This window comes from Elephas maximus, chromosome X (genome assembly GCF_024166365.1).
Source record: "Elephas maximus indicus isolate mEleMax1 chromosome X, mEleMax1 primary haplotype, whole genome shotgun sequence".
Classification (NCBI taxonomy): domain Eukaryota; kingdom Metazoa; phylum Chordata; class Mammalia; order Proboscidea; family Elephantidae; genus Elephas; species Elephas maximus.
The window spans coordinates 36434491-36452680 of record NC_064846.1 but is presented as its reverse complement, the minus strand read 5'-3'; the positions used below and the strand labels follow the sequence as shown (position 1 = coordinate 36452680).

At 43.4% G+C, this 18190-nt stretch overlaps 1 protein-coding gene across 3 annotated transcripts in view; it reads right to left on the bottom strand.

Moving 5' to 3' along the window:
• Positions 1-18190, bottom strand: part of TMEM255A (transmembrane protein 255A) — a 68773-nt gene that overhangs the window by 15002 nt on the left and 35581 nt on the right. For 2 of the 3 annotated variants that reach the window (XM_049872517.1, XM_049872518.1), the window contains 2 exons: positions 17936-18024; positions 810-972 (listed from right to left, as the gene is read on the bottom strand). The exons of the other annotated variant lie outside the window; for it this stretch is intronic. In XM_049872517.1, coding sequence (XP_049728474.1) covers positions 810-972; positions 17936-18024 — 252 coding nt within the window. The remainder of the gene's footprint in view (positions 1-809; positions 973-17935; positions 18025-18190) is intronic. 3 annotated transcript variants of the gene reach the window in all.

Sequence of the window (18190 nt, the reverse complement as noted above, 5' to 3'; positions counted from 1 at the left end):
AAGGGCCCAGGCATTTGTATGTTTTTTTAAAGTACTTCAGGTGATTCTAATGTGAAACCATCCTCAGAGCCATAGCTCTAGAGCTTTCCTTCCATAATTAAAGATCAAGGTATATTAAATCAGCAAATAAATGCTTGGAGATGTTTTAAAAGGGAAGGAAGGCGCCTACCATTACAGAACACCTACTGGGTCCTGGCTCCTGAGGTGCCTTCACAGACACACACACAAATGTAAAAAGAAGATTTGGAAAGGGGGAAAGGGAATGTGGGGAGGCTGAGGTTGAAGACAAGACTTGGCATGCAGCTTAGCCTAGGGCTGGCCCTTCAAATGCAAAATGAAAAGAGCCCAGATGCTCTTTCTGGGGGAAAAAAAAAAACCGTGATGGAATTCCTAGGGAGGGGGAGACCAGCATTCATTTTACCTGTAGCTAAAAAAACCTCTTTTCTTCCTTGTCTCCCAATATGTTAGGGGGAAAACTACCCCCAAAGGTTTCTAAAAGTGTATGTGTTGGGGGGGGGGCAGGTAAGGGGGCATGAAAGGCTATGTTTACATTACCAGTGTGAATGGGAGAATTGACAACATTGTCCCACCCCCACTCAGCTTTTGCCTCAAGGACAGAGGGAACTCGTTATTAAGAAATATTCGCCGACTGATGGCATCACATGGCTCCTTGAAGTTGAGATATTTTGAAGCCAGCTACATTCCTGAGGAAAATGCTTCTGTTTCCTCCCCATTGCCCCCAACCGCCTAGCCTCCTCCTCCCACAACAAAAGCCTCTGTGGAATGATGGGAAGTCAATTCCTCCTTACCATGTCCTTAAAGCCTCCGAGCACAGCGGCAGTGATGATGCCCAGGAATAGGCCGACAATGTTGAGGATGGTGGCGGACCAGAGCAGGTGGTAGAGGTGGATGATGTCCTGGCAGCTGCTGACATCGATGTACTCATAGTACCCGCCAGTGATCTCCACCCGGCTGCACAGGAAGAAGGACACCCCAGTCAGTCCCCAGAGAGCAGGCTGGCCCCCTAGGGCTCTGGCTACCATGTAGCTCAGCAAAAAGACAGGTGGGCAGGTGGGGAATTACCAAAAGGGAAATCGTAGCCATGAGTACACTTGGAGAGCAAGACACTATAATAACTCAAAGTATGATTGCTGTTTATCCTGCCGCCCCCCAAAATCTTAACCTGTCAGAGAAACACTTGTTTCCAGCACTAACACTAATCCGAAATAGCTTTATTGACACTTGCTATGTACCAGGTATTGTGTTAAGTACTTTACATATGTGAATTCGTTGAATCTGTGCTGTCCAATATGGTAGCTACTAGCCACGTGTGGCTCTTGGAATTTAAATTAGTTAAAATTAAGTAAGATGAAAAAATTCAGTTCTTCAGTCTCACCAGCCACATTTCAAGTGCTGAATAGCCACATGTGGTTAAGTGGCTACTGTACTGGACACAGCAGATTATAGAGCATTTCCATCATTGCAGAATGTTCTACTGGACAGCAGTGCAGATCCTCCTAAGACCTCTATGAGGTGGATACTATCACTGTTCCCATTTCGCAGATAAGGAAACTGAAGCACAGAGAGGTTAAGGAACTTGCCCATGTCATAAGGATCTGAATTCAGGGTTCAAAGACTTCAGTGTCTCCCCTCCCTCAAAAAAAAAAAAGACAAAAAACAAAAATTAATGCTCCAAGGAGCCCTGGTGGTGCAACTGGTTAAGCGCTTGGCTATTAAACAGAAGGTTGGTGATTTGAACCCACCCGGAGGTTCCTAGGGAGAAGAACCTGTTGATCTGCTTCCAAAAAATTTACTACGAAGAAGCCCTATGGCGCAGTTCTACTCTGTCACATGGGGTTGCTATGAGTTGGAATCAACTCAACGGCACCTAACAACAGCAACCAAAATACTCACCGCACACACTCAAAAAAAAAAAAAAAACAATGCCCCAATAAAGAACTAAAGCTGAACTACCCCACAGACCTGAATATTACCTCCTTGGAGAGGCTGTCCCTGATTACTCTGTTCAAAGACACATCCCCACTCCACCTCTGCCCTGTTACTCTTTATCGAATTGTTGTTGGGTGCCGTCAAGTCAACTCTGACTCATAATGACCATATAGGGAAGAACAGAACTGCCCCATAGGGTTCCCTAGGCTGCAATCTTTATGGGAGCAGACTGCCATGTCTTTCTCCTGCAGTGGCAACAGTTGGTGGTTTTGAACTGCTGACCTTTTGGTTATTCCTTTGTAGCACTCGTCCCCATATGAAATTATCTTCCTGATATATCTACTTTGTTACTGGCTGTCTCCCCAACTTGGTGAGCTCCATGAGGGCAGAAACTTGGTTCATTTTGCCCATCACTGTGCCTAACGTATAGCTGGTGCTACATAAATATCTGTTGAATGAATTAAATGAAAGCCCCTATCCTCCTAGATGTTTCAAACTACATAGTTTAAAACTTAGCCACCGGTCATCTGGGGCCTTAAAAGCTTTTGAGCGGCCACCTAAGATGCATCAATTGGTCCAAACCCACCTGGAGCAAAGAATGAAGAACACCAAAGACACAAGGAAAATACTAGCTCCATAGACAAAAAGGGCCACATAAACCAGAGACTCCATCAGCCTGAGACCAGAAGAACTAGATGGTGTCCGACTACCACCAATGACTGGCCTGACAAAAAACACAACAGAGAGTCCCTGATGCAGCAGGAGAAAAGTGTGATGCAGAACTCAAAATCACATAAAAAGACCAGACTTAATAATCCGACTGAGATTAGAGGAACCCCAGAAGACATGGACCCCAGACTCTCTGTTAACCCAGGACTAAAACCATTCCCGAAGCCAACTATGCAGACAAAGATTACACTGGACTATAAAGCATAAAACAGTGCTCGTGAAGAATATGTTTCTTAGTTCAAGTAGATACACGAGACTGAATGGGCAGCTCTTGTCCAGAGGTAAGATGAGAAGGCAGAAAGGGATAGGAGCTGGGTGAATGGATGTGGGAAACCCAGGGTGGAAAGGGTGAGTGTGCCGTCACATTAGAGGGAGAGCAACTAGGGTTACATAACAACATGTGTATAAATTTTTGTATGAGAAATTAACTTGAGCTGTAAACTTTCACCTAAAGCGCACATGCGCACGCGTGCGCACACGCACACGCACACAAACTTGGCCACTGGAATCAATAACGAATCTAAAACACTGTGGTTCTTAAAACTAAAGTCACAACCAAACACTCCCTGACATCAAGATGGTTATTACATGTGACTCCTGATGTAAGAACACATCCAATGCAAAAGAAAAAGAAAAATCCAAGGTTTCCCTCCAAAATGAGTCAAGGAGTGCTTATTCGCCTGAGAAAAGACTTTTGAACTGTACAGATAAATTTACAGTAGGATTCTTTTAAATTACTTTCTCTGAGGACTTGAAATTGGTGTGGTTAAAGGACAGACGGCGTCAGAATCGTGTGTGTGTGTGTGTCTACGTGCAGTGGCCTATGTCTGTCATTGTGTTATTTGTGTGTGTCTGTGGGTGTCTCTGTATGCATGTGTGCACACGTAAATGTGTCTTTGAGAAAGACACTGTCAAACATGCAGGTTCCTAGGCCCAGCACTTGTCCTACTGGATCTGGAAGAATCTCTGGGAGTGGGGCTCAGGAATTTGTGTTAAGGAGCTCACTGATGTTTGAGAGCTGCTGTTTTAAATAGTAAGCTTCCGTAGTAGAATTTTAAGTGTGTTTCAATTCACCCAAATTTGAACGGGCTTTCAGTATTTTCAGGAACATATCTGAAGAGACCACCCATAAACATATATTGAGTGTCTCCTATTAGTTGGCCTTGTGCTAGACCCTGGGGATAGGGCAGGGAGGATACACAGATTACTTAGTGCCCAAAGAAGGCACAGCTGTGCAAGGACTATCCCCTTAAAAGGGTAGGTGTGAGTGTGTGGGGGGGGGGGCGCTGAGGGGAGGCACAGTAGGAGCTTGGAGGTCAACTTCTGATTTTCCCCAATTTAGCTTTGCCTATCCCCTGGTGGCGTAGTGCTTAAGTGCAACGGCTGCTAACCAAAAGGTCAGCAGTTTGAATCTGCCAGGTGCTCCTTGGAAACTCTATGGGGCAGTTCTACTCTGTCCTATAGGGTCGCTATGAGTTGGAATCGACTCGACGGCAACGGGTTTGGTTTTTTTTTTTTTTTTTGGTTTTATACCCTAATACGGGAGAAAAATGTGGTAGTCTGCTTCTGTAAGGATGACAGCCTTGGAAATCCTATGGGGCAGTTCTACCCTGCCCTATAGGGTCACTATGAGTTGGAATCAACTCCATGGCAATGGGTTTGGTTTTTGGTTTGGTATCTCCTAATATATTGACGGCGGACTGGAAATACATATAAAATGGCAGTATAGTATAGCAGACTCTGGAGTCAGACTGCCTTTGAATCCTGGCTCTGTCATTTACTTGCTGTCTGACCCTGAGTAACTTTCTTAACCTCTCTGAACCTAAGGGATTTAATGAGAGAATGCATGAAAGCAGAGCCCCAGCACATAATAAGAAAAAATCTCCAGTTGCCAACGAGTTGATTCCAATGTGTGGCAATTCCATGTGTGTCAGAGTCGAACTGTGCTCCATAGGGTTTTTAATGGCTGCTTTTTCTGATGTATATTTCCAGACCTTTCTTCCGAGGCAATGCTGGGTGGACTTGAACCTACAATCTTTTGGTTAGCAGCCAAGCATGTTAACCATTTGCACCACCCAAGGACTCCCACACATAATAAGAGACCCACCGCCCCCCGCCAAAATATGTAGCTATATTTTTCCCTCTAAGAGCCACCCTCTGGCAATATGATTCAAACCTTGGAATCCTGTTCTTAAAAGCATTTGTGGCGGGGCCAAGATGGCTGACTAGGTAGAAGCTACCTCGGATCCCTCTTGCAACAAAGACTCGGAAAAACAAGTGAATCGATCACATACATGACAATCTACAAACTCTGACCATCAAACACAGATCTAAAGAGTTGACCTGAGTGACAGGTCAACTGAGACTGAGAACGAACAACCACAGGGAAGCAGCGACTGCTTTTGGAGCCTGGAACCAGCGTCCCAGTCAAGAAACCTTGGCGCCGGACTTTGGACTTGGCGCAATGGAAATGAGCATGGCATCCTGAGATGGCACAAACACAGGACGCAGCCCTAGCCCCCAGAAGTGACCTCGGGGGAAGCCCAGCCAGTGCACGCAGGCAGCGCAGCGACGTGGCTGACAGGAGGAGAAGTCACCGGGAGGCAGCGACCGTTTTTGGAGCCGGGAGTGCAGTGTCCCAGGCAGGGAACCTTGGCGCTGGGCTTTGGACTGGGAGCAGAGGAACTAACCACAGCTTCTGAGATAGCACAAGAACGGGATGTGGGCCTGACCCTCGGGGGAAATCACTACCCAGCCAGTGCACACAGTCGACGCGCCCCTCGGGAATCTCCGATAAAACAGTCATCCCAAGCAAGATAAGTAACTTTGTCTATATTCTGGGGTGCTACTGTCTCCTATTTATCTGAACCCTCCCCTCCCCTTCCCAGGCGGCTTCATTAACATTGGAATTTCCTGAGCCAGAGAGTGAACTGCACTGTGGTTTTTCTTTCTTTCTTTTTTTTTTTGGTCTTTTCCTAACCCATTATCCTGGCCTGAGAGAAGCTGCTACAAAAAACCCAGGGACCAAAAATCCTTCCCTAATTGGACTAAAAACACAGAACCAGCTCCAGCCAAGCATATCTGATCCACAGTCTTGGGCTTTCATCCCTACAGGGAACAAGGTGGCTATAATAATGCAAAGGCAATTCTGATAGGGATCTGACTGTAATTGTTTTAGCGGATTACTGGAAAGAAAAGTTTCCTAGGACTGATAACTCTGCATATTCAACAGAGCCCTCACTGACCCACAACAGGGAACTGAGGGCGGAAGCTCCCCCCAGACCACCTAGCCTCCTGCCTTAGGGGTCTAAGGAGGGTGACACCTACCAAGCTGTAGAGGTACTTGCACTGGGGGCCTAAGGTACAGCTGCAGAGCTTATCCACCAAAGTGCTTTAGGAATAGAGACACACCTACCTCACTGACACTTGGGGAAGCCTGTCAGCATCCTGCCCCCCTGGACTGTGAACCCCTGCTGCTACTAGAATCTGGTGTACACAACTATCACCACTACTTCTCTAGGTGGATAGGTGACAGTCTGCACCACACACTTGATGACCCAAAATCAGATACTACTCAAGAATAGTGAAAGGACTCTTAGGCTTATATATCTGGTAACACCCCAAACCAGCTGGTAATAGGACATAAGTGATTCAAGGGCTACAGAAACCAAGACAGCACAATCTAGTAGCCCATCTATCTATATTGAAAGAAAACAAAACAAGATAAGACTCAGTGAGCAAATATAGAATAAATCACTAAAATGGCTTAGTGATGGCTCGGAGACAGCAGTCGATATCAAACCACATAAAGAAGCAGACCATGTTTGCTTCTAAACTCCCCAAACTAAAGAATCAAAATCTTTCCCAAATGAAGATACAATCCTGGAATTATCAGATACAGAATATAAAAACCTAATTTACAGAATGCTTCAAGACATCAGGGATGACCTCCAAAATGAAATAAGGCAATCTACAGAAAAAGCCAAGGAACACACTGATAAAACAGTTGAAGAACTCAAAAAGCTTATTCAAGAACATAGTGGAAAAATTAATAAGTTGCAAGCATCCATAGAGAGACAGCATTCAGAAATCCAAAAGATTAACAATAAAATTACAGAATTAGACAACTCAATAGGAAGTCAGAGGAGCAGACTCGAACAACTGGAACGCACAGTGGGAAATCTGGAGGACCAGGGAATTGACACCAATATAGGTGGAAAAAAATCAGATAAAAGAATTTAAAAAAATGAAGAAACCCTAAGAATCATGTGGGACTCTATCAAGAAGAATAACTTGCGTGTGACTGGAGTCCCAGAACAGGGAGGGATAACAGAAAACAAAGAGAATACTTGAAGATCTGTTGGCAGAAAACTTCCCTGACATCATGAAAGACGAAAGGATATCTATCCAAGATGCTCATCGAACCCCATTTAAGACTGATCCAAAAAGAAAATCACCAAGACATATTATCATCAAACTTGCCAAAACCAAAGATAAAGGGAAAATTTTAAAAGCAGCCAGGGATAAAAGAAAGGTCTCCTACAAAGGAGAATCGATAAGAATAAGTTCAGACTACTCAGCAGAAACCATGTAGGCAAGAAGGCAATGGGATGACATATATAGAGCACTGAAGGTGAAAAACTGCCAGCCAAGGATCATATATCCAGCAAAACTCTCTCTCAAATATGAAGGTGAAATTAAACCATTTGCAGATAAACACAAGCTTAGAGAATTTGCAAAAACCAAACCAAAGCGACAAGAAATACTGAAGAAAATTGTTTGGTCAGAAAACGAATAATATCAGATACCAGCACAACACAAGGTCACAGAACAGAACATCCTGATATCAACTCAAATACGGAAATCACAAAACAAATTAAGATTAATTTTAAAAAGAAAAAAAACGTTCAAAACAGGGAATCATTGAAGTCAATATGTGAAAGATACAATAATCAAAAAGAGGGACAAAATACAGGTGGCATAGATCTGCCATATGGAGAGGGATACAAGGCGATATAGGACAATACAAGTTAGGTTTTCACTTAGAAAAATAGGGGTAAATATTAAGGTAACCACAAAGAAAAACAACTCCATAACTCAAAATAAAAACCAAGAAAAACATAACGACTCAGCAAACATAAAGTCAAATACTATGAAAATGAGGAACACACAAGTTACAAAGAAAAAGTCTCAGCACAAAAAAGTAAGTGGAAAAATGAAATTGTCCACAACACACATAAAAAGGCATCAAGATGACAGCACTAAACACATACTTATCTATAATTACGCTGAATGTAAATGGACTGAACGCACCACTAAAGAGACAGAGAGTCTCAGACTGGATAAAGAAACACGATCCGTCTATATGCCGCCTACAAGAGACACACCTTAGACTTAGAGACACAAACAAACTAAAACTCAAAGGATGGAAAAAAATATATCAAGCAAACAATAAGCAAAAAAGAAGAGGAGTAGCAATATTAATTTCTGACAAAATAAACTTTAAACTTAAATCCACCACAAAGGATAAAGAAGGACACTACATAATGATTAAAGGGACAATTGACCAGGAAGATACAACCATATTAAATATTTATGCACCCAATGACAGGGCTGCAAGATACACAAAACAAACCTTAACAGAACTGAAAAGTGAGATAGACACCTCCACAATTATAGTAGGAAACTTCAGCACACCACTTTCGGAGAAAGACAGGACATCCAGTAAGAAGCTCAACAGAGACACGGAAGACCTAATTGCTACAATCAACCAACTTGACCTCATAGACTTATACAGAACACTCCACCCAACTCCTACAAAGTATACTTTTTTTTCTAGCGCACATGAAACATTCTCTAGAATAGACCACATATTAGGTCATAAAACAAACCTTTGCAGAATCCAAAACATCGAAATATTACACAGCATCTTCTCAGAAGATAAGGCCGTAAAAGTGGAAATCAATAACAGAAAACTTAGGGAAAAGAAATCAATACTTGGAAACTGAACAATACCCTGCTCAAAAAAGATTGGGTTATAGAAGACATTAAGGAGGGAATAAAGAAATTCATAGAATGCAACGAGAATGAAAATACTTCCTATCAAAACCTCTGGGACACAGCAAAAGCAGTGCTCAGAGGTCAATTTATATCGATAAATGCACACATACAAAAAGAAGAAAGAGCCAAAATCAGAGAACTGTCCCTACAACTTGAACGAATAGAAAGTGAGCAACAAAAGAATCCATCAGGCACCAGAAGAAAACAAATAATAAAAATTAGAGCTGAAGTAAATGAATTAGAGAACAGGAAAACAATTGAGAGAATTAACAAAGCCAAAAGCTGGTTCTTTGAAAAAATTAACAAAATTGATAAACCATTGGCCAGACTGACTAAAGAAATACAGGAAACAAGTAACCTGAATAAGAAACGAGATGGGCCACATCACAACAGACCCAACTGAAATTAAAAGAATCATATCAGATTATTACGAAAAATTGTACTCTAACAAATTTACAAACCTAGAAGAAATGGATGAATTCCTGGAAAAACACTACCTACCTAAACTAACACAATCAGAAGTAGGACAACGAAATAGACCCATAACAAAAAAAGAGATTGAAACGGTAATCAAAAAACTCCCAACAAAAAAAAGCCCTGGCCCGGATGGCTTTACTGCAGAGTTCTACCAAACTTTCAGAGAAGAGTTAACACCACTACTACTAAAGAAAATTGTTTGGTCAGAAAACCAATAATATCAGATACCAGCACAACACAAGGTCACAGAACAGAACATCCTGATATCAACTCAAATACGGAAATCACAAAAACAAATTACGATTAAGAAAATGATGGAATACTACCTAACTCATTCTATGAAGGCAGCATATCCCTGATACCAAAACCAGGTAAAGACATCACAAAAAAACAAAATTACAGACCTATATCCCTCATGAACATAGGTGCAAAAATCCTCAACAAAAGTCTAGCCAATACAATTCAACAACATATCAAAAAAATACTCCGCCACGACCAAGTGGGATTTATACCAAGTATGCAAGGCTGGTTTAATATATGAAATACCATTCATGTAATCCACCATATAAATAAAACAAAAGACAAAATCCACATGATCTTATCAATTGATGCAGAAAAGGCATTTGACAAAGTCCAACACCCATTTATGATAAGAACTCTCACCAAAATAGGAATTGAAGAAAAATTCCTCAACATAAAAAAGGGCATCTATACAAAGCCAACAGCCAACATCGCTCTAAATGGAGAAAGCCTGAAAGCATTTCCCTTGAGAACGGGAAACAGACAAGGATGCCCTTTATCACCGCTCTTATTCAACATTGTGCTAGAGGTCCTAGCCAGAGCAATTAGGCTAGATAAAGAAATAAAGGGCATCCGGACTGGCAAGGAGGAAGTAAAATTATCTCTATTTGCAGATGACATGATCTTATACACAGAAAATCCCAAGGAATCCTCCAGAAAACTACTGAAACTAATAGAAGAGTTTGGCAGAGTCTCAGGTTATAAGATAAACATACAAAAATCACTTGGATTCCTCTACATCAACAAAAAGAACACTGAAGAGGAAATCACCAAATAAATACCATTCACAGTAGCCCCCAAGAAGATAAAATACTTAGGAATAAATCTTACCAAAGATGTAAAAGACCTATACAAAGAAAACTACAAAATACTAGTGCAAGAAACTAAAAAGGACCTACTTAAGTGGAAAAACATACCTTGCTCATGGATAGGAAGACTTAACATAGTAAAAATGTCTATTCTACCAAAAGCCATCTATACATACAATGCACTTCCAATCCAAATTCCAATGTCATTTTTTAATGCGATGGAGAAACAAATCACCAAGTTCATATGGAAGGGAAAGAAGCCTCGGATAAGTAAAGCATTACTGAAAAAGAAGAAGAAAGTAGGAGGCCTTGCTCCACCTTGATTTTGGAACCTATTATACAGCCACAGTAGTCAAAACAGCCTGGTACTGGTACAGCAACAGGCACATAGAGCAATGGAAGAGAATTGAGAACCCAGATATAAATCCATCCACAAATGAGCAGCTGATATTTGACAAAGGCCCAGTGTCAGTTAATTGGGGAAAAGATAGTCTTTTTAATAAATGGTGCTGGCATAACTGGATATCCATTTGCAAAAAAATGAAACAGGACCCATACCTCACACCATGCACAAAAACTAACTCCAAGTGGATCAAAGACCTAAACATAAAGACTAAAGCGATAAAGATCAAGGAAGAAAAAATAGGGACAACGTTAGGAGCCCTAATACAAGGCATAAACAGAATACAAAACATTACCAAAAATGACGAAGAGAAACCAGATAACTGGGAGCTCCTAAAAATCAAACACCTATGCTCATCTAAAGACTTCACCAAAAGAGTAAAAAGACCACCTACTTTTTTTACAGATTGGGAAAGAATATTCAGCTATGACATCTCCGACCAGCGCCTGATCTCTAAAATCTACATGATTCTGTCAAAACTCAACCACAAAAAGACAAACAACCCAGTCAAGAAGTGGGCAAAGGATATGAACACGCACTTCACTAAAGAAAGATATTCAGGCAGCTAACAGATACATGAGAAAATGCTCTCGATCATTAGCCATTAGAGAAATGCAAATTAAAACTACGATGAGATTCCATCTCACTCCAACAAGGCTGGCGTTAATCCAAAAAACACAAAAGAATAAATGTTGGAGAGGCTGCGGAGAGACTGGAACTCTTATACACTGCTGGTGGGAATGTAAAATGGTACAACCACTTTGGAAATCTATCTGGCGTTTTCTTAAAAAGTTAGAAATAGAACTACCATACAACCCAGAAATCCCACAGCTCGGAATATACCCTAGAGAAGTAAGAGCCTTCACAGGAACAGATACATGCACACCCATGTTTATTGCAGCTCTGTTTACAATAGCAAAAAGCTGGAAGCAACCAAGGTGTCCATCAACGGATGAATGGGTAAATAAATTGTGGTATATTCACACAATGGAATACTACGCATCGATAAAGAACAGTGACGAATCTGTGAAACATTTCATAATGTGGATGAACCTGGAAGGCATTATGCTGAGTGAAATTAGTCAGAGGCAAAAGGACAAATATTGTATAAGACCACTATTATAAGATCTTGAGAAATAGTATAAACTGAGAAGAACACAGACTTTTGTGGTTAAGGGGGGGGGGAGGGAGGGAGGGTCGGAAAGGGTTATTTACTGATTAGTTAGTAGATAAGAACTACTTTAGGTGAAGGGAAGGACAATACTCAATACATGGAAGGTCAGCTCAACTGGACTGGACCAAAAGCAAAGAAGTTTCTGGGATAAACTGAATGCTTCAAAGGTCAGCGGAGCAAGGGCGGGGGTTTGGGGACTATGGCTTAAGGGGAGTTCTAAGTCAATTGGCAAAATAATATTATTATGAAAACTTTCTGCATCCCACTATGAAATGTGGCGTGTGGGGTCTTAAATGCTAACCAGCGGCCATCTAATATGCATCAATTGGACACAACCCACCTGGATCAAAGGAGAATGAAGTACACCAAGGTCACACGATAACTATGAGCCCAAGAGACAGAAAGGGCCACATGAACTGGAGACTTACATCATCCTGAGACCAGAAGAACTAGATGATGCCCGGCCACAACCGATGACTGCCCTGACAGGGAGCACGACAGAGAACCCCTGAGGGAGCAGGAGATCAGTGGGATGCAGACCCCAAATTCTCATAAAAAGACCAGACTTAATGGTCCGACTGAGACTAGAGGAATCCCGGCGGTCATGGTCCCCAAACCTTCTGTTGGCCCAGGACAGGAACCATTCCCGAAGACAACTCATCAGACATGGAAGAGTCTGGACAGTGGGTAGGAGAGAAATGTTGATGAAGAGTGAGCTACTTGTATCAGGTGGACACTTGAGACTGTGTTGGCATCTCCTGTCTGGAGGGGGGATGGGAGGATAGAGAGGGTTGGAAGCTGGCAAAATTGTCACGAAAGGAGAGACTGGAAGGGCTGACTCATTAGGGGGAGAGTAAGTGGGAGTATGGAGTAAGGTGTATATAACCTTATATGTGACAGTCTGACTTGATTTTTAAACTTTCACTTAAAGCTCAATAAAAATTGTTAAAAAAAAAAGGCATTCGTGCTTTAAAGGCACAGACTACAACATGGGACTAGGTTAGTAGTTTTTACATAGTCAATAGTTTTAGAGAATATATGGCTGGTTTCAGCTTCAGTGGGTTCAGCAGCTTTTTAGAAAATGTTTTTAAGTCAACTATGAAGCAAAAGAAAGCTAGTACTTGGATCCGGTTCAGGGTTTGGCAAATTAAGTGGTTTGTTTCTGTTTGAGACTCATTATTCCATTCGGTTCTGTTTCTGGGCGGGTCTTCCTCTGCAATTCCATCTTTCACATTCCCACTGCTTCCACCCTTAACACCTCAAGCCTCCATGACTGCAACACTCTCCTGCCAGACCCGATCACTTCCAGATTAATCATCCTAAAATACTTCTTTATGTCATTTCTTTCATCAAAACCCTTCTATTGCTCCCCATTACCTTCAGGAAAATGTCCAAATTCCTCAGTCTGGCATTCAAGGTTTGCCATAGCCTAGCCCCAAAATCAAACCCACACATCAGCCAGGCTGAGGCCCTCAGAAGCCCCAAACTGGCCAGGCTGGGAACTGATTCTAAACCTTTGCTTGGATTTCTCCCCCTGCCTGGATGGCTCTGCCCTCTGTTCTCTGCCTGTCTTAATCTCTCCCACTGCTGAAAGCCTCAACAGCCACCCCTTCCAGGGCCTTCTTCAAGGATGCCAGGGCCCATCCATTAACTTTTTTCCCTGGACTTCCACAGCCCCAGACAATCTATTCCTCTTCGTTTGGCACTTTGCATACGTCAACCACTGAGCAATTCATTTAATCCAATATCTATTGAGAGTGTACTCAGTGCTGGGTGCTGAAGCTATAATCAGGGCCAAGGTAAATACGGTGTCTGTCTAGACCGTAACCTCTCGAGGACAAGGGTCATCTCTTACATTTCTTTTGTGTCTCCCTCACTGCCTAGCACAGTGGTAGAAATGTTATAGGTAATCAATCAATACTTGGTGAATGAGTAACTGAGTGGAAAGCCTGATCATTGCATTGATCATGAAATTGATTACCCAGCATAAGCTTTTGCCCCCTTCCTCTCAACTTGCTGGGTGGGCCTGGAGAAACAGATAACCTCTTTGTGTTTCAGTCTCCATTTAATAAAGTAGGAGGCAGCAGGGTTTGAATCAGGCAGGAGGCATCCTTCCGCTCTCCTTTGGGCCTGGAACCATCCACCAACTATTGGTGTGCAGGCAGTGGCAATGGGAAGCCACTGCACATATCTCACTCACTGCATATATTCTGTATATCAATCTAAACCTCCCTCTTCTTAACCCACCAGGAAATTGAGTTCCTTAAGGGTAAAACTATGTCTTTTTGATGCCTATTCTTCTAGTGCCTAGAACAGTCGCTGGCACATAGGAAAAACAAAACAAAACAAAACAAAACAAAACCTGTTGCTGTCAAGTCAATTCTGACTTGTGACGACCCCATGTGTGTCAGAGTAGAACTGTGGTGGTACAAATGGTTTGCACTTAACTGCTGACCTAAAGGTTGGCTATTGAAACCCACCCGGTGGTACTACAAAAGAAAAGGCCTGGCAATCTGCTTCTGGTAAGATTATAGCCAATAATACCCCGTGGAGCAGTTCTACTCTGTCACACATGGGGAAGAGACCCAATGGCAACTAACAACAACAATCTTACAGTAGTAGTTTGCGAGGCATTTCTTCCATGGCACCGTTGGGTGGATTTGAACTGACAAGCTTTCAGTTGGTAGCTGAGTGCCAACCATTTGTGTCACCCTGGCACATAGTAGGAGCACAAAAAAGTTTGTCAAAGGATGAAACTAAGCTATCTTCTTTTGTTTTCGCACCAGTTGAAGCACTTCACAAACCACCCCATTTCCTTTCATTTTCTCGAGGTTACACACTGAAATGCAGTGATCTTGACTTGACCTCTCCAAGGATGAGTGAGTAGATGAAAGCCTGAAGTACTCTGAAAGGCAGCTGCTGAGGAGCTGTGTCCTAGAGAAAGCCACCTTCCTGCACAAGGCTAAATGGAATAATCTATGTTTGGTATTGAAGCCTCACCACCCCTGACGTCAATGAAGGTCTGTGGGTCCGAGGGGACAGTAGAAACTCTGTTTCCGTAGCACTGTACAAATGACTGCCTGATGTTTTTGTTCCCACTTTTTTTTTTCTTGGCCTCCTTTCCAGGAAATGGACTGCAGGAGCTGGCAATTGATTAAAAATAGGCCTCGTGTGAGGAAAATAAATATACATTCGGCAAAATTAAGATCTCCAAGCCTCAGAATGTTTGTCGCTAGCTATATTTAGGCCTTGAGTATAAGTCTTTTGGGGCCTGGCTAGAAACAGCCTTGGGTCAAGGAAATACTTTTTTTTCCCCTCGTATCATCCCCTCTCAAGTCTTATGCCCTTGAGTTATGATCTGGTGATTTGAAACGAAAAGCTGAAGCAAGGCCTTTCCTGATGGCTTTGCCCCTGGAGTCTCAGCACTACAGACTTGGGAAAGAGCATTGAGAGATGCCAGGGACTGGCTTCCAGGTTTCAGGAAAGTGCAAAACCATTTTTGGGTTTGAAGATCATTAGGGGTGGTGTCCCCATGACCCCTCTCCATTTTTCCATCCAATATTTTTTCTTCTTGGTGGAAAGGGAGCTTTTTTTTGGGGGGGGGTTCTTTTCCACAAATGTCATTCCCTTTTCATCAGTGCTTCACTCACACCTGGCCCTGTGCTGGGCCCTGGGGACACAGGTAAGATTAAGGCAAGTCCCCTCCCCTTAGAGAGCCCCTAGTTTAGCACAGCTCCTCATAAAATTCCTTTCGAGCCTTGAAGACAATACTGGCGTAACTTGCTTTAGGAAAGTAAGAAAATCAGTTACTATGAAGTTCAGATTGACAGGAAGATATACTGGGCATGAGTCTCCACGTTCAAAAAAAAACTCTACCTAAGGGCTTAGCTATAATGGAATTTAAAGGAGGATTTAGTTTATTCAAACCTTTTTCAGGAACACACCTATTGCAGAGAGGAAGATGTGTCTGTGAGGAATCACGTCTCAGCCATTTGGAGGGGAGGGAGCTCCTGGCTCCTTTTCTGGATCTCAGCCCCAGTTCTGGCCAGCTCCCAGCAGCCACCCCAGGAGGCGAGGGAATGGGAAAGGAGAGGGAAGCAGGCCAGAGGGGAGGGAGGAGAGCAGCAAGAAGGAGCAGGGAAGAGGATGGTAAGGAGAGATAGAAGAAGAGGGAAGAGATAAAATAAAGAGAAGGAAGGACAGGGCAAGGGAGGAAGGGATAAGGGGAGGCAAGGAGAGAGATAGCAAAATAACCCCAATTCTCCTTGGACCTATGTTGCCTTCCTTTGATCATGTTTTGAAGGATAAACTCAGGAAGTACAATTATAGCCAGCTCACAATCACTGCTGTTAAGGAGGGAAGCCCTCTCCAAGTGTTAGTTATCATTGCAACATGAATAATTGAACCCCACAGATAATCTCCAAACCTCACTTGAGTCTTTAAGTTTCTCTTTCTCCAAGGCCAAACCTTTTAAGGAGGTGAGACTGGTGCTAGCAAAGTAGGTAAAGGGTTGGTGTTGGTGTAAGTTTTCCCCCCTCTCCTCTCTGCTGCCACCCTGTCAGGTTTGAATCCTCAAACCAGAGAAACTGAGCCCCAAATACCAAGAGTAAGGAATGTGATGAGGGGGAGGCTGCGTCCATCTGACCCCCTCTGGATCTAGCTCCATCCAGCCCCCCTCTGCCAGTCGCTTCCTTCTTCCCTCCCTCCCCTGGCCCTCAGCTCCCTTGCACTGAGAGTATTAAGAAGCTACCTGCTTGGGCAGGCATTGGCTGACACACCCCTCATGGAGGGGTGTTCACGCATGCTCTGTATTACCTGTACACACACTCCTGTCAAGCCGATCTAAACTGCTTTCAAATTTATTCCCTGCTTTCCATTGCTTCCAAGCTGACTTAGTCTAGGCTCTATCCTCTTTGACCTGGACTCCCACAATGGCCTCCTAGCTGCCTCCAGTCACCAGGCACTCAAAGCCATCTTCCATGATGCACTCTTCAATGGCTCCCAATTGCCTATGGGGTCAATTCCAAAGTCCTTCCTACAGCCTATGGGCCCTTCATGATCTGACCTCTGCCCTCACCTCCCATCACACCTTCTATAACCACCCTCACCTCCTCACAACTGCTCAACAAACTCTCCCCATGCCCAACCCCTTTTGGTTTGTATCTCAACTCCCACATCACCTCCTTCTTGATACTGTCCCCACCCCCCGCAAAAAAAAAAAAACTGCCTTTCGATCATTTGGGCTACCAGGGTCCCCAGTACATCCACCAACCCCCACTGCACTTATCATACTACATTGCCATCAGTTGTTCACACTGCTGACTTTCCGACTGGTTTGTAAGCTTCTCAGGGCAATCTCTGTATTCTTAGCACATAATTATGGTTTGAAAGAAAGAGTAAATGGCATTTTAGCAGTTGGAGAGCAGAGACCCAGAGATTGCCCTCTCACTTCATTTGGGTCTTTGTACAAATGTCACCACCTCACAGAGGCCTTCGCTGACTACTCTACCTAACAGCACCTCTCCCGTCACCACCACATCACTATCTACCTCTCCTGCTTCATTTTCCTTAAGAGCTTGGATCACCACCTGGCATTATATTATATATTTGTGTATGTATTGACTCTTTCCACTACTAGAATATCTCCAGTGTCTAGAACAGGGCCAGGCACAGAGAAGGTGCTCAATAGCCATATGTTCAATGTTGAACTTGGACTCAGATACAGCTGGGTTCAAATCCTACCTCTACCATTTTCAATCTCTGTGTGACGCTGGGCTAGCTGTCTGTTTCCTTTGAACCTCTCTCCCCATCTGGAAAAGGGGGATAATAATTCTACATACCTTGTAGGTAAGGATTAAGCAAGATCAAATATGTGAAGGTACACAGCACTGTGCGGGGCACACGGAAGACTGATAATGCACGTCAGCTGAAGTGTGTCTTCTACTTCTCTGATCCCTGCAGCCCTGCCCTGCAGCCCCTCTAGTTTCCCTTGTGGTCAGACCATTATTCCTGTGCCTGGGGCACAACACTTACTTCCCACAGTTATAGAGGTCGCAGCAGAAGCAGGTGTTACCCCGGATGCGAGGTGTGCAGAATCCACGGCTGAGGTGAGGGCAGTTCACCTGAGGGCACACAACAGTGAGGAGATGAGCGGGCGGTGGAGGGGAGGCAGGACCTTCTGGGATTGGAAATTTGAATTAGTGAGTGATGGAGACCGTAAGAACGGCTGTGGTATGAACACACCAACCCATGAGAGGGATGGGGCTGAGCTGGGATGGAGGGGGTAGC